We start from the raw sequence: 18,851 nt of genomic DNA, 5'->3' as shown, positions 1-18,851 counted from the left end.
TCACGATGCGACAGAAGCACAAATAATGTGGTCGTAAATCATGGCGGTTCAAATTATGAACATATCATATCATACAGGCGCCCGCTATTAACCCATCCGTACCATACATTCCATTCCATTCCATTTTTGTTTCGTTCAAGGTCGCTCAGCTTCTCGGCTAGCCTCAATCACGCTCTCGGGAGCAATGTTACCCTCAGCAGAGATGCTGTCAGGAACACTCTCAGGCTGGTAGTAATCCTCGCCCTTGAACTGAGAGCCACCGGGGCCGGGAGGGTTGCGGCCTACGTTGGCGCGCTGGGCTTCCTGGCCCTTTGAGGCGAGATCGTCAGCGGCTCCGAGGCCGGAGGTCTTCTTGACGTTGGCGCCGACAACATCGTTGTCGTTGTAACCGCCGCGCTCGTCGTTGGCCTTGGAGAGCTTGTCGAGAGGGCCGCCCTCGCCCTCGTAGTGCTGACCACGGGTTTGTCTGCAAGAGTTAGATGGTGAAAAAGTGATGTTTGGGTGAATGATGCTTACCGGCCCTTGTCGTCGACGATGCCACCCTCGCTTGGGGGAATGCGCTTGTTGTAGCCGGCGTTTGTGCTCAGCTCATCGCCAAACTCCACCTGAGCGCTCTCAAACTTGTTCTCAGCATGGGGGTTAACACCAGCGCCCTCAACATCCTGAGGACGGGCGTTGCCGGTCTTGGCCTGGTAGGTGTTGAGGTCCATCTCGGCCTCCTTGGCGATCTGCTCGTAGTTGGTCATTTTGTAGTGAATTTGTTTGTGACGAAGTAAAAAAGAAATTTGTGTAAGTTGCTATGATGAGATTGTAATGAAGATAAAATCTTTGTTACTTGAGATCTCTCTTATTTGTAGTGGTGAAGAGGCAACAGTGATGTCATTCATATGAAATCATATCCTTCACTCGATGATTTCATCGCGACGATTGAATTGTGGGAACTGAGTGAGCACAAACCGCCTCTGACCCATTTTGATGGAGACAAAGAGATCGTAGACCTTGAAAAGAATGAGTTATGCCTGCAAATCGAGATCTATCGTGAAGGGTGCTCATACGACATCGCCTTGGCAGACTTTGCTTATCCAGGTGCACACCAGGAACCCGAGCGATCTCCGGAGAAAGAAATGCAACTTGACTCATTAATGTTGGGCAGTAGATTTGTTCAATACCACACTATCATATTCCCCAAACCCTTTTCGTATAACAAGCGATGCTCGTTACAGGTTGAAAGAAAGAGGTATCAGTAAGGTGCTTAAAAGAGATCGGCTGATAGTACCTTCGGATAACAAGTGGACATCACCTCTAGAGCTCAAGGTGATGTTAAGATATATACTGGTACATATTCATGGTGTTAGTATCTTCTACAGACCACCAGAGCTAACTAGACACTCGTGAACATCTCTCGCGTAATGCCATTGCTATCACACTTAGCCCTGAAAATGCCCCTTTGTTCCCATAACTCCAACGGCGGCCCCAGCTCAACAATCTTGCCCTTATCCATGACACACCCGATCGTAATGTAACACGGTACGAAGACGATGCGCAATAGCAATAAGCGTCTTACCTCCCAAACCAGTCGCTAGTGTCTCTTGCATGAGTGCATCGGTCTCAGGATCAACGCTGCTCGTCCCTTCGTCCACCAGCACGATAGGCGTGTTACAAAGAAGTGCTCGAGAAAGCGCAATCAGCCGCCACTGTCCGAGAGAGAAGTTGAGGCCTTCGGTTTCAACGGCTGTGTCAAGTGTCACACGCGTCTCACGAGGTTTTCCAGAGTCAATATTGTCTGGTCCCTCTCCACGACACTGCTTGCCTGGGTGTGTTCCTCGGGCATGGCGAATGACTTTTCGGTATCCGGGAGAAGATGTGCCTCCAGGAGAGCATGCCATAGTTCAATGTCCGTGTGCTTGTTGAAAGGGTCTAGATTCAAGCGAATAGTGCCCTGGAAGAGAGTGGGATTTTGTGGAATGATCGCCAAAGCGCTTCGGAGCCGGTGAAGACCAATCTGGTCTATATTAACACCATCGATGGTAATGCGCCCGCCAGAAATCTCTGTCAGCCTGAAGAGGTTTGATAGGATGGTGCTTTTTCCAGCACTGGTGCGGCGAACGATCCCGAGCCTCCCAACCCCCAGCTATCCTCAAGCAGAAGTTATCAACCACCAGCGGAAGACCAGGGCGGTAGCGTATCTGCACAGTCTCGTATTCTATGGCTCCATGCTCCGGCCAAGCAGGACGCACGCTGGCACCGTCGAGGGGGGCTTCCCGGTGTAGAGAGTTTGTGTACTGAAACAGGCGTTTGGTATTCGACATGGAGTTGTTGACCTCGATCAGATACTTCACCACGACCTGCATCATGCCAACCATGGTCAGCAGCAAACCTGAGATACTGAGAGAAACAGGTAGTGCGTTGGTGACCACGAGAATACCAGTGACGAAGTTCAGCAATATGCCGATGTTGTCGAGCCGAACGGACAGCCAATTGTGGCTGGCGAACGTCAAGAAGTTGGCGCTGTCCATGTCATTGGTGGCTTCATGCACCAATTTGACGAACTGGAGCTCCCGATCATAGGTGTGAATGCAAGCCGCTCTAATTATAGATTCGTTGAGACGGGCAAAGACCACGCCGTCGAGTATCGATTGGTGTCGCCTCAGCTCTCGCGCACTGCTCCTGTAGTAGGAGATGCACTACCAGAGTGCAGTCGTGCCAAATACCAAAGCGATAGCAAACTACTATCTGTCAGCTTGATTACTTGGCAAGGAAGAAGTGAAAAATAATTTAAATAGTGGAAGTAGGCAACTATGAGGGTGTAGGAGCCCAAAAATGCAGCTATGTTGATTAGCAGCTGCTGCACAGCAACGACCAGATTGTTGTCCAGCGCATCAATGTCTCTTGTAAAACGATACATGATGCGACCAAGAGAAGTCGTGTCGAAGAAGGACATGGGGGCTCTTAGAGCCTGCCAAAGCGCATTCTTTGACATGACCTGGCTCGACTTGATACAGACCAAGTAGAATGAGCGAAGACGAGAACACTAGCACGCATTGTGCGAGACCCAGGCCTGAGTATATACCGATATAATTCGTGATCGTCACAAAAACTCCCCGGGCTTTATTTATATCAAGGCAGGAAATCCTACGTTCTGACCGCGGGTAAGGCCGTACTTGTTGTCCACCCACCACGAGAGCCACAAGCCTCCCAAAATGCTTGAGGATCGGAAAAGGAGCTGTCCAACTACCATTGCAAGGTCATTCCACTGGGAACCGGAAGCCCGCAACTACGAAACATATACAGAGAAGGGGACGCTATCAACAATCTTGGCCTCTTCCTGCATCAAGACCTCGGCTTTCGTCGTTGTGTTATCGAGGCCGACAGAATCACCCTTCTTGCCTTCATCAATGCTGTCCGCCTCTCTTTGTTAATGTCCCCCAACTGCGACCAAACTGGCGAAGGCAGGGTGAGACTCCGCCAGTTCTTCATAGGTGCCTATGGCCTCGATACGTCCGTCGACCATCCAGATGATCCTGTCAAGCCGGGACAGTAGATGCAGGTGATGTGTTGCTAGGAACCGGCATTTGTCCTTGAGCAAACCGCAGATGGCCTCGTTAAAGATATGTGTACCTACGTGCGCATCAACAGCTGAAAGCGGATCGTCGAGTAGTACGATGCCAGCGTCAGAGTATATCGCGCTGGCGTGTACTACATTGGAATAGAGCTGCTGGTGGTGACTTCCCAAAAGTGATGTTATCCCGCACGCTGGCGTTTTGAATCCAAGCATACTGGGGGCAGTACGCCCTGTCAGCGGTAAACTGCAAAATGCTTCCGGTCTGCCTCATATCTCCTGCAAGAACAATAAGAAGGGACGTCTTGACGAATCCAACGCTTCCGATGATACCGACCAGCTCACCTCTCTGGCATTCCAAGGAGATATCGCTCAGCGAGAACGGCGCGTCACTATCCCGGACTGGGAGGGCTTCTGTATCCGAAGTTTCGATCCCCTTCTTTTCATGTCCCGCTCGTTGTCTTCTCATAGCTCTCGGCATGCGATTCTTCTTCTCTTCATCCTTTCGTGATTCACTATCCTCGTTCGCTGGTGGGCTCTCCCACGTGAAGGATGCATTGCTGAGTTTGACAGCTGGAGCAAGAGTGATGTCTGGCTGCGCTTGTACTTCTTCAGCAAGCAGGAAGTCCTCGGTCCTCTTGATCGATTGGAATGCGTCGGCAGCAAGGCTCAAGGATACGGGTAACCAATTCGTCGGGACGCGCAGAAGGTACAGTATCGCCAAGGACGAAGATACAACCACTGGATTAAGACTGCCATTCACAACCGCGTACACAATGAACGTGATCATGATGTAAAGCACAGGTAGAAACTGGGCGAGGGTTCCCACGGCGCACCCCATCAGGTGCATTATGCGCAATGCTTAGGTTTTAGACGCTCGGATGTTTCCTAGGCGGTCCTGGAAGAATCCTTCCCAGCCAAAGTACTTTACAAAGCGGATACTCTGAAGGATCTCTTGCGTAAGTGTGACACGCCGGTCAGTGACTATGTTGATACGATTTCGGCTTGCTACCAGCGGTCTCGTCGCTTATGTCACTGCGGGCGGTGTCATCGGAGACCAGGCTCATCACACGTCCGTTGGACCAGCCTTTCTCATCCACCCGACTGGGAATACCATCGTATGGACCCGAACCTTCACTCCCTGTTTGACCTCCAGCCTTGGCCTTATTAGGAAGTCTCAGTGACTTATTGAACGCCATGGCTATCAAAACGCTGCGTGTCTGTCCACCAGGTAACATGCCCCGATAGTAAAACTGGCTCAAGGCGAAAGTGTGAAGCATCTGCAAAACCGCAATACCAAGGACATACCCTATGCCAGCTACTACTGGCGTGGAGCCGCGAGTGTCGTGTCCGTCAGGGTAGACATGTTGAACCCACTCAATAAGGAATCGCAGCGTGAAGGGCGTCATCACCTGCAGAGTCGACACGACGAACTGACTGACAGCTCCGAGCCAGAAGTTGAACTTGAAGACCTCGTAGAGTGCCCATAAGAGGGGAAGTCGGTTGCGAGCCAATACTCGTTTTCGAAAAGCGGCGTGAAGACTCGGCTGGAGCGTATCCATCAGCCTTGCGTCTGACACTGTCCAGATATTATTGAGTTCGAGGTGGCGCCGGTATCCGATATATACCATAAATTCTCACGGTCAGCACGTAGCAACATCATAGGTACAGCACAGATAGGCATAGTCTCACGGTCATGAGCGGGCTGATCCAAGCAAACCAAAGTTTGCTCAAGAAACCTGCATCTTGTTCCGCAGTCACCTCCCTCTTCACAGGAATGTCAGGGACATGGTGTTGGCCGAATGGCCTCAGCCACCGAGAGCGCATCTGTAGGACTGATGCACACATTACGACCGCAGGGAACAGTCGCAATGGATGGGAGAATAGGTGACAGCAACAATATTCGCAAGGGCTCCAATTGAGACTGACTTTGACGCTTTACCTATATGGCACAGTGCCATTGTCACGTCACGTATGTTTGCGGCCACGTATTTCAGGTACCCTTCTGCACAGTATCAAAGCCTAATATGATATCGCTCATAAGTTCCATCGTTGGTCGTACGCTCGCCCTGATTGGGAGGTAATGCTCCGGAGAAGTTGTTGGTTGGCGACAGGCCGGGATCCAAATCTTTGCTAAGAGCTGCACCTTTTCTCTCATGAGATGTCGAGGTTTGGAGCCGCCGGATATAGGGCTCCCCCATCTGTAATGCAACGTTTCCTCCTGCAGGGTCAACATCCCCGTCAGTACGAGGTCATCGCACTAATACACGGTCACTGATAGCGGACCGAGCCGTCTGGGCGTCGCACGTTGCCCGGTAGGGACTGAGCCTTTGCCATCATGCGCATCTATGCATGTGTCTCGGCCAAAATGATCTGGTAGTAGAGTTTGAATCCCATGGCTGTACTTCAGGCATGTGCTTCAAATGTCCTCTGTAATTGAGCTCTATTCATGCATTGAAGCTGATGGATCAAAGCAGCTGCATTACCCGAACCACCTGGCGATCTGAAACTATCGTATACAACTGGTGCAATGACTGTAGACGAACCGTTGTCATCGACTATCACGCTAAACAGTACGTTTCTGTAGCTCCTAGTAACATACCAGCGTCGTCCTCCTCGCCGATGTCGTTCCCTCGTTCCTCACCAAAAAGCGATTCGGAAGACGCCGGCTGGAGACTTGCACAACACCCAACAGAATGCTCTCGAAAGTCAGCGGCACCCGCAACGGCACCCGTGCGCCATTCGCGGTCGATGTGCAGCGCGCAGAGCGAAACGATGGGCACTACGATAACTCGGGCATATTCTTGGCGCAGAGCTATCTGCGTTACCAAGGAGAAAAGTTCAATGCTCCAACTGCTATCTCCACATCCTGGACAAGATCGACTCCCATGACATCGCCCGCGTCCGGTACCCAAGTCTTTCGGACGACGAGGCCATACTCAGAGTCCTCAGTCAGATTCGAAAGCCCGCATTGGTTGTCGGGGTCCCGACAGATGGCCTTTACCCACCATCTGAGCAAATATTTCTGTCCCAGGGCCTGAAGAATGCAACTTTCGCAACGCTTCAGAGCGATGGTGGGCATGATGCGTTCCTCATCCAAGGCGAGCAACCTAATGAATTGTTGCGCTCATTCTTCGGTTCGGACCCTGACCTATAAGCATGCATAGCGTATATATTGCACTTGTGATAATCAAATAAAACTTGTACCGCAATCGACTAGACTGCGGAAAGCATTGTTTTGGGGGTGGTGTATATCGTGAACGTGGTGATAAAAGCAGCCGTCTATAGTTTTCAAGTTCAAAATGCGAAAATTGCCATACACCTATTCCAATTAAGGCGTATTTAGATCCCATCATCTAAATATTCACACTGAACACAATGGTCGAGACCAAGGCGAAAAGAACAGCAGCAAACCCAAAGGGCAGCCCGAGCCAGACTTGGCCCCAACTCATGCCCACGCGGAAGGCCAAAGCCATCCCGGGACCTGCTACCAAGCTTCCTATTCCTTCTGCGACCGAGATGAGCGCATAGAGCCGCCCGATGTCGCTTGTCGCGTTAGGGTGTCGAGACTCGACAAGGCTGGTTGTCAGACTGCGCATGGTTGGCGCGAAGCCGGAGCCCAAGGTGGATATGACGAGCCCTGAAAAGATGCTTAACTTTCTGGATGTGACATGTCTCGTCAACCTTTTGCTTACCAATAATCATGCCTACAGCTGTCTCTGACAAGAATATGATAAAACTCCCCAGAATCAAGAGGATGATGCTTGCTTTGCCGATCGATAAGTCGCGAGACTTTGCACTCCAACTTACGAGTGCGTATGTTGCAATGAAAGGCAGTATGACTGTAAATAGCGCAATGTTTACTACGGCCCGTAGTGATATGAGAAATCCTGCCTAGGTGTCGATATGTGTTAGATAGGCATTCGCACCAATGGATCTAGAGAGTTTAAACTCACCTGTGCTAAAGTCCATCCATATCGCTTCGACACATATTGGAAGAGCATATTAGCAGCTTGGCGCCCAACCTTGGAGATAAGAAAAGTAAAGACAAGGGCGGACAGGGCTCTGTCTTTTATGACGAAGTCGAACGAGCCTTTGTTCCGTGTAAGCCAGCTTCTCCACCTGCCATCACTCTTGGACGGTATCTCTGCTTGTTCACTGCTTGTGGATTCTGAAGAGATGCCATTGGCGTCCTCACCGAACCTCTTAGGGTCAACCACTGGCAGTGTTTCAGGCAAGCCAAGTGCTACAATGACACTAAGCCCTTGAAAGGCCACTGCCAGTAGGAGAGGGATCCATGTGTTCTTGTGCATCAAGATCGAGGTGATTGGAGGGACAATAAGATCTGCGACAAGGTCGGTACAGAAGCGATAAAAGAAGACGGTACTCCTGACCTCTGCCGGCACAACATCAGCAACAACCGTAGTGAGCAAGGTTGTGCCCGTCGTTGGGCCACCGCCGATGACGAAGAAGAGTGATGATAGCCAGACTGCGTTCAAAGGTAAATGCAGTACCCCGACCTGTGAGAAGATGGTCAATATCATTAGATGGTAAACAGAACGTTGGTGATTCTGACAAAGAACAGTGTCGACGCCCAGGACAAGGTATACCCAACCAATGCTAATACCAGAATCCATTTACGCCCACGCAAGTCGGCCACATAACCATAAGGGATTGGAAGCAGGATCGCGGGAATGGCATCGAAAAAGTACTGCCAGCCCACGACCGAGGCAACCTTGTCCTGCACCGGGTCGATCTTACAGAGGCGCTCAGGGACGGACCCGGCACGATCCACTAACGACGGATCGTGCCGCAGATAGTAGCGGGTACAGGCGACGGACTCAAAGAGCCGCACTCTTGGCGCGGCGTAGAGAGATTCGCCAACGTCTGAAACAACGGCGAGGACTATGCAGAGGAGCACGACGTATATCCATGGCCATGAGCAGCGAGTGCGGTGCGCATTCACGTTCGCAATTGATCTGGGCATACTGCTTGGTACCTCGGACTGTGGTGAGAGGAGGGCTGTCCTTTCATTGGCATGAGTTTCGTGCCCATTTTCGCGATGTTGGTGCATTTTTACTTAATGGAAGTCATGAGGATGTAGGAAAGGAGAAAAGAAGAAAAGAAGAAAGACGGGTCACTTGATGAGAGTGCATGGCGACCAACGCCTAGGGCGGTGACGGGAGATAAGACAAGCATGGATGCAAATTGAAGTGACATCACAGCCAACAGTGACGGGTTTTATGGGTGTGTCAAGGGTGAAGTTGATTACACCCCAGATACGTATGACAGGTCATCAAGCCGCGGTGTTATGGGAAGCGGCACGGAGGTCACGTGTCATCTTGTATAACAGTTTACTTGAATAACGCAGGTGGTACTTCATAACTTCTTTTAGGTCCTACCGTTCCCCGATTGGCGATACATTGGCCAACGCTAGTATTGGCTGATGCTCACATTCTGTAATGGATGGACTAATACGAGACCGACATGACCGAGTGCACCAAGGCTGTCATCCATCTAGATTCAACTGAGGATAAAGCAAAGGAAAATCCTATACATAGGATACCTAAGATAGGTAGTGTGCGAGAGCAAGTCATACCAAATTACCCTAGAAATGATAAAACTCGCGTTCGCGTTCTTCCCAGGCTCGCCATTCAGCTGGCACGTAAGGACCGGTCGCAACCTCTTGATCAGACGTTGAGTTTGGATCTTAGCTGGCTGTATGAACGGTCAGCTGTTGCTTATTCACTGCGGTTCAAAGCAGCGCCACTTACAGGATATGCCATAGTCTTGATAGAATGAGTGTTTCGCGTCAGCATAAAAGCGCCCGCCCTCATACGATACACCACGCTAAGCAAAACATTCTCTTCCTCCAAAGCTGTCGATCTAACTTCGGCGTTGAAGTTAACGACGTCATGCTCGCGGAGGTCCTGAGGAGCGTCTTTGATATCGTCAGCCTCAAATGTGCAGTGTTGCGTATCCTCGCAAAGTCTGTTGAGGACCTTGACACTCTTCTCCAGGCGATCGGGAAGAAGCTCCAGACTGTGGATTTGCACAGTTCTGGCTTGTTTCTTGGCCCAACCGGTCACCCAGACTGCTGTCTCTGGTATTGCACCAGACCCCAGAATGGCTATGGACCCGGGGGTCTTGTCTATAACGGATAGGAGTACTCCCATCTACTCCAATAACTTTGGGACTGACGGATGTGAAGCCTAGTAATGTCGGCTTCGAAGAGCGCATGGCGGCTCTGGAGCTCGAGAAAGTCGGTTTAAGCTTCGCCAGCGGTGCCGCTGCCATTTTAACAGTCGCACATCCTTGGTGACTGTCGTCGATGATGCTGTTGTGAACGGTTCTGTTCATGGTGGAACGTATCATTAATTCGAAGTCATCCCCCATGACATGGGTCTAGAGTGTCGCATCATGGATACAAATGACCTAGAAAAGGTTGAAGCGACGATTGATGAGAGGACCAAATTCGTCTTCACTGAGACTATCAGCAACCCCAAGTTCGCAGTAGCAGACTTGGAAGGTCTTTCAGCTATTACCCGACGTGCAAAGATTCTTCTAATCGTGGATGCTAACTTTCCAGCTGCTGGCTTCTTCTGCCAGCCAGCCAGATTTGGTGTCGATATCATCATCCACTCAGCTACCAAATGTATCGGTGGTCATAGAACGACGTTGGGGGGAGTTGTAATTGAGGGGAGTCAATTGCAAGGTGAAGTCCTTGAAGGCTCCTGTTTGCAGGCCGCATTTTCTACTCCCATGGCGCTATTGGTGATTTATTCTATCACTAGCACCATATAAAACCACAAAAGACATTCCATTGTGTAAGACACAAGACAATCAGTCCCCTAATAGTTATCGTAGACTTTCTCGGTGCTAGAGATAAGAGACATATGAGTGTGAGCCCTCTTATATTCCATTCCCTTACTCAGTGCACTGAAATGTTCCTCCCTGACTTGGACCACTCTGCTGGAGCCTTGCACAATTGAAACACGAACTATCTGCAGCCCCAACATCCCTGCATAGATTATAGAACAGGTTTCCTTCGATCTTGCCAAAAATGCTTTGTAGCTACCGCATTATTAGAAGATTGTCAACATCTAAAGTTAGATACGCACAAATAATCCTTGAAATCTTGGCCCAGCAGCTTTATCACGTCTAAGCCAGGGCTGCTTAGAATTCGCGTCATCAATCGCCGGACCTGCCGCAAACAGTTAAGTGCTACAGTATGAAGTTGAAACTCGCTAAACTGACCGTAAACAAAACTGTAAGAGTCACCGCACGACTTAGCAACGAGCGATGTTTTAGTATCGTCAAGGGCCCCGTCAGTCTTTGTCTGGCAGGCGCAGTAGTCATAACTAGCCGCAGCGGCAAGTGGCCTGATTTGTAGATGTAAATAGGAAAGCTTTCAGCGTGTTGTAGAGCATTACTTACAAAAAACAGTTGATGGCCAAGGCCAAGGCCTTTGTAGATAGCATCATGATGTCTAGATGAGCAAAGTTGACTTAGTAGTTAACTGTGTGATGGAAGAGTGGATGAAACTATCATAAAGAAAGATGAGGTTTAAATGAATATATATACTTATTCGGACATAAATAAACTATTAGCAACGTTCTGTAACAACAGACTGAGGTATCAAGTCCTCAAAGGTTTTATAAGCGGCGATTTTCGCATTACACCCCTGTAAAGTCTACAATATATAGTTTGATCGTATATGTGGCCTAAACTTTACTACTTGCTACGCGATGACCAGTGAGAAGTGATCTGCTCGACCAGACGTATAGCTACAATGACAATCCGCGTATAGCTCCGCGTTAGGGAAAGTAAAACACAACTTCTCGGCGTGACCTGGGCTAACGAAGTATCAGTTAGCCAATCATGCTAGAACAGTTAAATGCTTCTCAAGGTACGCACTGGCAGACAGACTCGGTAACATAGAATGCCGAGTCCCCCGATATAAATCGTTACCCCTTCTTCAAAGAGAGAAGCCACGAACAGACTTTTTGAATGCCTAGAAATCGCTCATGAGACCGGTGAGGCGTGAGACTTCGGTGGCCAATGAGCAAATACCAGATGGTAGACAAGTTCTCCGAATCATCCGCACCATTAAGAGAATACATGAAAGGAGGAATTGGCGGAGGCAGGGCTAAAAGCTGTAAGATCCAGCTGAATCTTAAGCTACGAGTCTGCACAAGTATATAAAAGTTGCCTTGTCCTCCTACTAAAGATTTCTACAGTTTTCCTGAGTACGCAAAGTTCCTAAGTCAACAATCAATATCAAAGTTACCCTTGTCCCCAGGCAATATGAAGCCTGATCTGTCTATTTTGTGGCTTGCCGTTGCATCAGTTCCTGCGTCAGAACGAAGCCTTTATTCTGAAGGGTCCGTATGAAAATGCCTCGCACTGAGCTTTTGCTAACTACAATCAGGCTTGAGTCTGGTTTCTCAGCACGTGTTGGGCATCCTCAACCAGAGCATTTTGGCCTTGAGAAGCGACAATTCAGGCAGCACAGAGCCAGGGTCAACTGGATCGTCACCCTGGCTCAAGCAACTGACCTTATCTTGAATGTCTTTGTGCAAACCGATTCGAACGGAGGTGTCTCTATTGTTCCAGAGCAAGTGGATCTAGGTTGGATTCTGAGTACTCGCCAGCCAACTGGCGGTACCAACGAATATGCCTCTGTTCTGAGCATTGTTCGACCTTGGGGAAGGGCTTCTGCCCAGGTCTTCTGGAATGCGCAAACTGGGTCCTGGGTTGGTGTTGTGAGTGACGGTGTCGTGAACAGGAGGGGCCAGGAGATGCAACATTTGATGCAGTGGTGCAGCTGACGGACTTTTAAAGTTCTTCATAGCATTATATATACATTCATATATCCCCCGCTCATAATAGAGCAACTATCCACTGGGTACAGCTTGACTGGAGTTTTCACAAGAGCTCCCTGTCGCATGTTACTATATCTCGAAACTTATACGTATTCACGTCACATGATCAGGCTGACTCAGAAGTGGGACCGTTCCACTATCGCTGCCTTGACGCTGTCGGACTAACCGTTTTGCCGGCCAAACTTCTCCACTCCAGCCTCCTGTTCACGTACCACAATTCACGTAAACTACCACCACCATTCATTCAAACCTCTCTCTCAACCGTCGCCATAATTAACTCCGCTCCCGAACCTTCTCCTTCATTTAACGCATCCTATTCTATTCTTCCACACCTCGCCTCGAAGCCTTTCTGATTTATTTCGCCTCGCCTCGACCCGACCGAACCCTTTATCAACAATGCTTACCGAGAGAAGCCCGTGAATCGCGCTACAGCCGTTGTAAAATTCCGGATTATACCCACCCAGCGAGCGCGTTCTGCATCGCTTCGTGGAATAACCGGGGCTTGTAGAAGGGACCTGCTCAGATCTCGCAGTTCATCTGGAGACTGAGGCGACCTAGCAGTTCACCTGGAGGTCACAGGTAGCCTGGCAGCGAAGCCGGCTTCTCTTTGGCGTGCCTTGTCGAGTTTGGGGATTCGTAGGTAAGTTCCAATATTTGTTGTACTGACCGTTTAGTATCTTCGCAGTCAGCGGTATGTGATTTACTGCACGAAGTATGGCGACTCCATTATGTATCGGCATTGACCAAACAGCCGCTATCGTTGAATGGGAGTGGGAGGGCGCGACGCGTTGCTTAGCCACTCCAGATCCGGACAATGTTCCGATACGATTTACAATACATATCGATTCGACCCATGACCAGCATCGCGCTCACTTCGAGATAATCATTCCTGTCAAATTCAAAGACAAGCCAAGTAGTGCGGCGGTTCTCTTACGAATCAGCCCTTTATTCATCACTTGTTTCCGCTTTTCTACAAACATTGACCCTTCGGACTCTATAAAAAAGCAGCGATTTGACTCTGCCGCATGTCTCGAGTTTGAACTCGGCAACACTGTCGCTGTACTCGTCCCCAGCTATGTCAAAGAGCCAATATCAGCCTCCCGGCCACGCTCTGGCAAGGTTCTGGACTCTCTCTACGAGCTATCCCGTGTCACTACTCTGCGAATATATATCCAAGATTCTCTATTGTCCCTCGACCAACTCAGTTCCATCAGCGACAGAGTAACAAAAGGTCAGCTGGAGCCTTTTTCTGGCCCTGAATATGATATTTCGCGCATGTTCAGTGGCAGCGGAGCAAAAGCTACGAAACTCGCACCACCCAAGCCACCATCATACGAGAAGGCGACGAGCTCACAACCGCCGAGCGCTCCCTCGTATCAACGTAAACGACCTCGACAGGACAGTCCCCAAGGGCCCGATAGCATCAGCCAAGTCTGGGACAAGCTACAGAAGCTAGAGTCGTTGTTTCACAGTAAGGTTGGAGAGCTAACAGCTGAGAATGCTAAGCTCCGAGACCAGAAGCTAAAGCCTGACGAGTCGCAAGCTGAGACTACCCAGCCTACAGACCAGTCACAGGTGATTATAGAGCTGAGAGCTGAGAACGCTCGGCTTCGTGAAGAGGTAGAGCGTTTGAAGAACAGGCAGGAGGATCTTGAGGCAGAGGTCGCATCACTACAAACCGCGCAAAGAAGCGAGAAGGATACAGAGGAGGTTGCAATAATAGAAATTCGAGACGACATTGAGTCACTGGAGCGTAGATTGTCTTGGGTCGAGAATGGAAAAGACGAATACTTCATGAAGCAAATAAAGCAAGAAATCTTTGACGAGTTAGCGACGCGTGTTTTGGGTGGGTAGACGCTTGTATCAAGGTACATTTTCAATCCAGGAGACCAAGGTACTTTACTGATATACATCAGGAGTGAACAATGAGCGAGATGCAAGTACATGACGGTACGATCACTGCTTTTCCAGCATCACACAAACTAGACAGGACGAACAACCTTGATCGTCCCTGCGAACATTTGTCTGTATCAAACGGCTCCAGCGTGACCGATCATACTCCATCGCAAGCGTAAGCGACATGACCAGCAAAGACAAGATGGTCCCCAACAGCGAAGGGAAATTAGACGTCTAGGAGTACAAGTCGCAAACCATCAAGTTCAAAAAGTCATTACTCGTTTATTGCCCTACACCCTCATCCAGTTATACTGCCAGCCCCGTCTTGAGCCCTCACTGCTACTTCAAGAGCCGTCATGTTGGCCGAGTCCCGGGCATTCATATTCGCCCCGTGACTTACCAGCAGCTCGAGAGCACTTGCACGTCGAAAGCGTACAGCGATATGGAGGGGAGTTGTGCCGGAGCAGTCGCGCGAGTTCACCTCTGCGCCGGCCTTGATCAGCGAGAGGAGAATACCGGTCGTTCCATTGCGAGCGGCGATGTGGAGTAACCTCAATGGTTTACTGTTGAAGTCATTGGAGTTAGAGGTGAGTGAACTCGAAGACACAGGCGGTGCTCGCGGCTCTGGGTTGCATATCTCCGGAACTGAGACTGAGAGCTGACGAGGGCTAAGCGTGTCCACTAGTGAACCACTAAAACCAGGCCAGTCCACATCGAGAGAGGAGGGCCAGGGCAGGGCGGCAGGGTCGTCTAGGGGGCCGTCTAGTGCCCAGACGCCTAAGTCTTCCGACGCTTCGGCCCGTACACAGACGGAGTCAGAGCCAGAACCAGAACCAGAATCAGGATGTAGTGGCGGCTGCAATGGCGGCGCCACGTCCACGTCCTGCGCAGTTGCCTCTGCAGTTGCGACGTCCGCAGTAGTGTCGTTGTGCTGCTCACGTTGCCGTTGGCGGGCTCCTGAGGCTTGTGAGCACCGAGAAGAGAAGGTAGTTGCAGTAAGGTCATACGATACTCGATGCCCTCTTGGCAGTTCTGTTCCGTTCGCGGAGACGCTGCGTTTCCTGCTGCTTAGGCGATGCGAAGAGGATGCAGCCTTCAAGCTTTTCCATTTCAATGAAGAGCCAAGACACAGTCACCCTGCTAGCGACATAGAGCCCGTCTTTGATACACGTAGAAAATTGTCTTCTCAGACCTCCAGACTAGAAACCGCCCAGCCTCAAGCGTGGCGGTCCATACTAGTAAACGACCGCGATGGCGTATAATACGGCTTCGCAGCACAAATCTTGACGATCAGAAACGGACAAAACACGAGTATGAACGAGCCGACGGAGGAGGTTTGTGCATTTCGACCCCAAATACTCCAGGCAACAACATAAGAGAGCAGGGTTCTTGGCATATCATCTACTGAATCAGGCAACTGGAGTGGCTTATTAGATCATAGAGGTATCTTAACCCCGTTTGGTTGCTGTGCCGTACGTATATACAGATTCCTCCTAGCGATCAGCATGAGAGACCGTGAAGCCTCGACGGCTTATAAAAGCCCCATTGATAAGAGATGATCCATGGGAATTAACGGGCATAACTTGACATCTGCAATCCTACGCTAACTGTAACGAATCTAGCTGATCTTATTGGTACTATACCTAGTCGATATATTCTCCGTAGCTCGATACCATGTCCCGGCTTGGCTTCCCAGTACTGAAGCGTAAGGTCTCGAAGCCAGCCTGGTTGTCAAGAGTAAGCTTAAACGGTATATGGAAGCCTATGTCCACTCATATGAATTAGTAGTGAATAGTTATGGTACTGAACATAAATCCAGTTCAAGTCATGACCAATTGTGCCCATGAAGAAAAGGATACCAACGACCAATGGGATGACTGCCTGTGCCAGGAACTTTTGTCCGCGCTGCTGCAGTTGATCATGCAAGGCCAGAGCAGCGGGCGCAATGGCGAATTGTTACTATGCGCCTCGCTTGTAGTGGCCATGATGAATCGAGTCACGATAATGTGATCCAAACGATCTTGAGCAGCCAAATTTCTTATTGACGACAGAGCCAAGTTCATCTTCACCGAGTCCCTTGCAAACCTCATGTTCTCCGTCCAAGACTTCGAGGTCCTCGCCGCCATCGCGCACTCAGAGCATCCTAGGATCTCGTGGGATTATCGCCTGTGATAGAGGATGTAAGGGATATCATTGCGGACTTTGAACAGGCCTTCGAAAGAAAGGGGGCCGGCTATAGATATGGAGGAGACTTGAGACTGATTGGTGATCAGAGGGACCAGAAAGACAGGGGCTTACAGAAGAGCTATCTCACCCTTACATCAATCATATGGAGTCCTTATATAAATCGCCAAGTTCTAATCCCTAGTCGACCGGATGCCTCTACCAGCGAGGATATCATTTCTCTCTGACTCCAGCCTGTCTCTAGAGGTCTTGAACAAGGACGGCAGTCCTGTCTTCTCGTACGCCAGCCCCTGGGTCATGGCTGCAATACCCTCTGCGGCCAAGAAGATAACAGGCATTCCATGCCCATGAAACCCAGCAATTATAAATACCCCGTCTCTACCAGGAACCTCTCCCACGTGAGGAAGTGAATCAGTACTATACCCCATGATCCCCGTCCAAACACGGTCAACACACGCGCCTGAGTCCTCCCACCCGACAAACGTCCTCTGCATGTAGTCAGCCTCAAAGTACCGCCGCGCCGGCTCAATGAGCTGCGTGTCGTTGACGTTGTTGTACCAGCTCCCTAGGTCATTCCCGTCATACTTGTGGTGAGCGCCGCCGAGAACGATGCTGTTGTCCTCTAGTTGTACCATATAGTTATAGCCCGTCTTGTTGGAGACTGAGTCCTGTTCCATTATGGCACAACTTGCGGCCAGAAGCTTTGGCAGTGGCTTACCCTTGGGGCCAATGATGTGGCATGCGAGTCCCTTGCATGGCACGATGGAACTCGCGTACTCAGGAAGAATTGCAGAGGTGTAGGCGTTCGTGGCGATGACGACTTTTTGAGCTGTCATGGTCTCTCCTGAGCGCATCATAAGGGTATGACCGTCTGATCCAGCGTGCTCAACTGATACAACCGCAGTTTGGGTCCTCAGCGAGAGTCCCATGTCAACACAGCGCGCCAACAGAGACGTGAGAAGTTTGTAGGGCGATACCCGAGCCGCGGGCGTGGAGAAATAGCCCTTTGCGTCTCGCAATCCTGTACGTTGGGGCGCATCACCACCCTCGTAGAACTCTATCACATCCAGCAGGGTATCACTGAAAGACGATGCTTGCTTCAAGCCCTCATATGCCTCGCGCACCATGGAAACTTGCTCCAGTGTAGTGAGAACAGCGAGACTCTCCGTCTCCGCAAAATCGCAGTCAATAGCCTCCGACCTGATAAGAGACTTGATCACGTCTAGATGGCGAGCTTCAAACTGCACGATCTCGGCTGCTGCAGAGGTATTGTATTTCTTGCAGTTTCTCGCAGCTCCCATCAGATAGTCAGGGCGCAGGTGTCCTCCGTTCCGTCCTGTAGCTCCGGAACATGGATCCTTTGCCTCCAAGAGGAACACATTGCGTGGTGGAGAGGTCGTCTTCAAGATGTGGTATGCCGTAGCAATGCCCGCATAACCACCGCCGACAATCGCCACATCACATGAGTTGGGGAGAGGTCCGGTATTTGAAGGTATTTCTGGCTGCTGGGCTTCATGCTGCCAGTATGATTGTGGTGATCCTTCTACAGGAAAGCCTGGGGTGCTCATTGTGATCTGTGCCGTAATACTAATAACGAAAGGATTAGAACTAGATAATTCGAGAAGACAACTCCAGCAGGTTTCAGTATGTGCTTACCTATCCCGATGCGACTTTATGACAAACTGAAGCAACAATGTTAGAACCGCTCTTTGACAGGCTTGACAGGCTTGACATGTATGAGATGTAGGAGGGACAATGTCAATGACCCCGCAGAAAGTCGACTTACACTGATTACGACGCCGATGATCTTATCCTTGCATGAATGACGCTGCATGCATTCACTTTGAAGATACGCCCCGAGGTCACGTCTAATTATTAAGCCAAAGGCAACTTATGCATTTCCCATTTCGAAGATATTGATCTGTTCCGAGCCATTTATAATATGCCACTTTCGGTGTGGTAATGTAACAGAACCTCACCGGTAACGAAGGTAGTTTTGCCCATAAGTACCGATCTTCGCAACCTTTGTTTGGCGAACTCATGTACCTCTTCGATTTAGCCCAGTATTTTCACCGCAACCAAAACAACTGAAGCCCACTTATCCAATCCGCTGACTTGATAACCATCTCGTGTGCTAAGATCGAGAAAAGGGTCGCCAATAAGTTGCCCACTATCCGAAGAGCATGTGAAAAGAGCAGGTTCTTGTACCTGGACCTCCAGAGTGCGAACCTAAAGCCCATGTCGGTCACACAGGAGGTACCCTCGGTAAATAAGGCCGTGAACAGTGTCTGACAGCTGGACGGAGAGGAGATGATGAAACATGATGT

At 50.0% G+C, this 18,851-nt stretch overlaps 10 protein-coding genes across 10 annotated transcripts; 2 read left to right on the top strand and 8 right to left on the bottom strand.

The window, feature by feature from the left end:
- Positions 1–35: 35 nt before the first annotated feature.
- FOBCDRAFT_260529 (uncharacterized protein) lies at positions 36–802 on the bottom strand. The gene is made up of 2 exons (XM_059611265.1): positions 517–802; positions 36–466 (listed from the first exon to the last, which is right to left on the bottom strand). Exons 1-2 carry the CDS (start codon positions 744–746, stop codon positions 136–138), a joined length of 561 nt encoding a protein of 186 aa, XP_059467189.1. The 5' UTR covers positions 747–802; the 3' UTR covers positions 36–135.
- Positions 803–1,493: 691 nt separating this feature from the next.
- FOBCDRAFT_273757 (P-loop containing nucleoside triphosphate hydrolase protein) lies at positions 1,494–1,886 on the bottom strand (the record flags this gene model as incomplete). The annotated part of the gene is made up of 1 exon (XM_054704533.1): positions 1,494–1,886. One exon carries the CDS (start codon positions 1,884–1,886, stop codon positions 1,494–1,496), a length of 393 nt encoding a protein of 130 aa, XP_054560508.1.
- Positions 1,887–2,012: 126 nt separating this feature from the next.
- FOBCDRAFT_273756 (uncharacterized protein) lies at positions 2,013–4,409 on the bottom strand (the record flags this gene model as incomplete). Its single annotated transcript, XM_059611484.1, has 4 exons — positions 2,013–2,684; positions 3,290–3,382; positions 3,431–3,725; positions 3,778–4,409. The coding sequence occupies 4 exons, from the start codon at positions 4,407–4,409 to the stop codon at positions 2,013–2,015; spliced, it is 1,692 nt and encodes a 563-aa protein (XP_059464857.1).
- Positions 4,410–6,425: 2,016 nt separating this feature from the next.
- On the bottom strand, positions 6,426–8,815 carry FOBCDRAFT_319166 (major facilitator superfamily domain-containing protein). The gene is made up of 4 exons (XM_031183426.3): positions 8,136–8,815; positions 7,516–8,079; positions 7,255–7,453; positions 6,426–7,199 (listed from the first exon to the last, which is right to left on the bottom strand). The coding sequence occupies exons 1-4, from the start codon at positions 8,631–8,633 to the stop codon at positions 6,916–6,918; spliced, it is 1,545 nt and encodes a 514-aa protein (XP_031039068.2). The 5' UTR covers positions 8,634–8,815; the 3' UTR covers positions 6,426–6,915.
- Positions 8,816–9,110: 295 nt separating this feature from the next.
- FOBCDRAFT_201301 (uncharacterized protein) lies at positions 9,111–9,919 on the bottom strand (the record flags this gene model as incomplete). The annotated part of the gene is made up of 4 exons (XM_059609003.1): positions 9,111–9,125; positions 9,167–9,277; positions 9,334–9,705; positions 9,761–9,919. The coding sequence occupies 4 exons, from the start codon at positions 9,917–9,919 to the stop codon at positions 9,111–9,113; spliced, it is 657 nt and encodes a 218-aa protein (XP_059467188.1).
- A 60-nt stretch (positions 9,920–9,979) lies between these two features.
- Positions 9,980–10,363, top strand: FOBCDRAFT_273753 (Cys/Met metabolism PLP-dependent enzyme-domain-containing protein; the record flags this gene model as incomplete). Its single annotated transcript, XM_054704530.1, has 1 exon — positions 9,980–10,363. The coding sequence occupies one exon, from the start codon at positions 9,980–9,982 to the stop codon at positions 10,361–10,363; it is 384 nt and encodes a 127-aa protein (XP_054560505.1).
- A 123-nt stretch (positions 10,364–10,486) lies between these two features.
- FOBCDRAFT_201300 (uncharacterized protein) lies at positions 10,487–11,043 on the bottom strand (the record flags this gene model as incomplete). Its single annotated transcript, XM_059609002.1, has 4 exons — positions 10,487–10,633; positions 10,681–10,763; positions 10,817–10,941; positions 10,997–11,043. 4 exons carry the CDS (start codon positions 11,041–11,043, stop codon positions 10,487–10,489), a joined length of 402 nt encoding a protein of 133 aa, XP_059467187.1.
- Positions 11,044–11,955: 912 nt separating this feature from the next.
- On the top strand, positions 11,956–14,298 carry FOBCDRAFT_134601 (uncharacterized protein; the record flags this gene model as incomplete). Its single annotated transcript, XM_054704529.2, has 4 exons — positions 11,956–12,324; positions 13,017–13,084; positions 13,119–13,135; positions 13,196–14,298. 4 exons carry the CDS (start codon positions 11,956–11,958, stop codon positions 14,296–14,298), a joined length of 1,557 nt encoding a protein of 518 aa, XP_054560504.2.
- A 340-nt stretch (positions 14,299–14,638) lies between these two features.
- On the bottom strand, positions 14,639–15,449 carry FOBCDRAFT_273750 (ankyrin repeat-containing domain protein; the record flags this gene model as incomplete). The annotated part of the gene is made up of 2 exons (XM_054704528.1): positions 14,639–15,297; positions 15,353–15,449. 2 exons carry the CDS (start codon positions 15,447–15,449, stop codon positions 14,639–14,641), a joined length of 756 nt encoding a protein of 251 aa, XP_054560503.1.
- Positions 15,450–16,697: 1,248 nt separating this feature from the next.
- Positions 16,698–18,092, bottom strand: FOBCDRAFT_239714 (FAD dependent oxidoreductase; the record flags this gene model as incomplete). Its single annotated transcript, XM_031183418.2, has 1 exon — positions 16,698–18,092. One exon carries the CDS (start codon positions 18,090–18,092, stop codon positions 16,698–16,700), a length of 1,395 nt encoding a protein of 464 aa, XP_031039060.2.
- Positions 18,093–18,851: the final 759 nt, after the last annotated feature.

The sequence above is a fragment of the Fusarium oxysporum genome, chromosome V, assembly GCF_013085055.1.
Source record: "Fusarium oxysporum Fo47 chromosome V, complete sequence".
NCBI lineage: Eukaryota > Fungi > Ascomycota > Sordariomycetes > Hypocreales > Nectriaceae > Fusarium > Fusarium oxysporum.
This window is presented reverse-complemented; position numbering and strand designations above follow the sequence as displayed.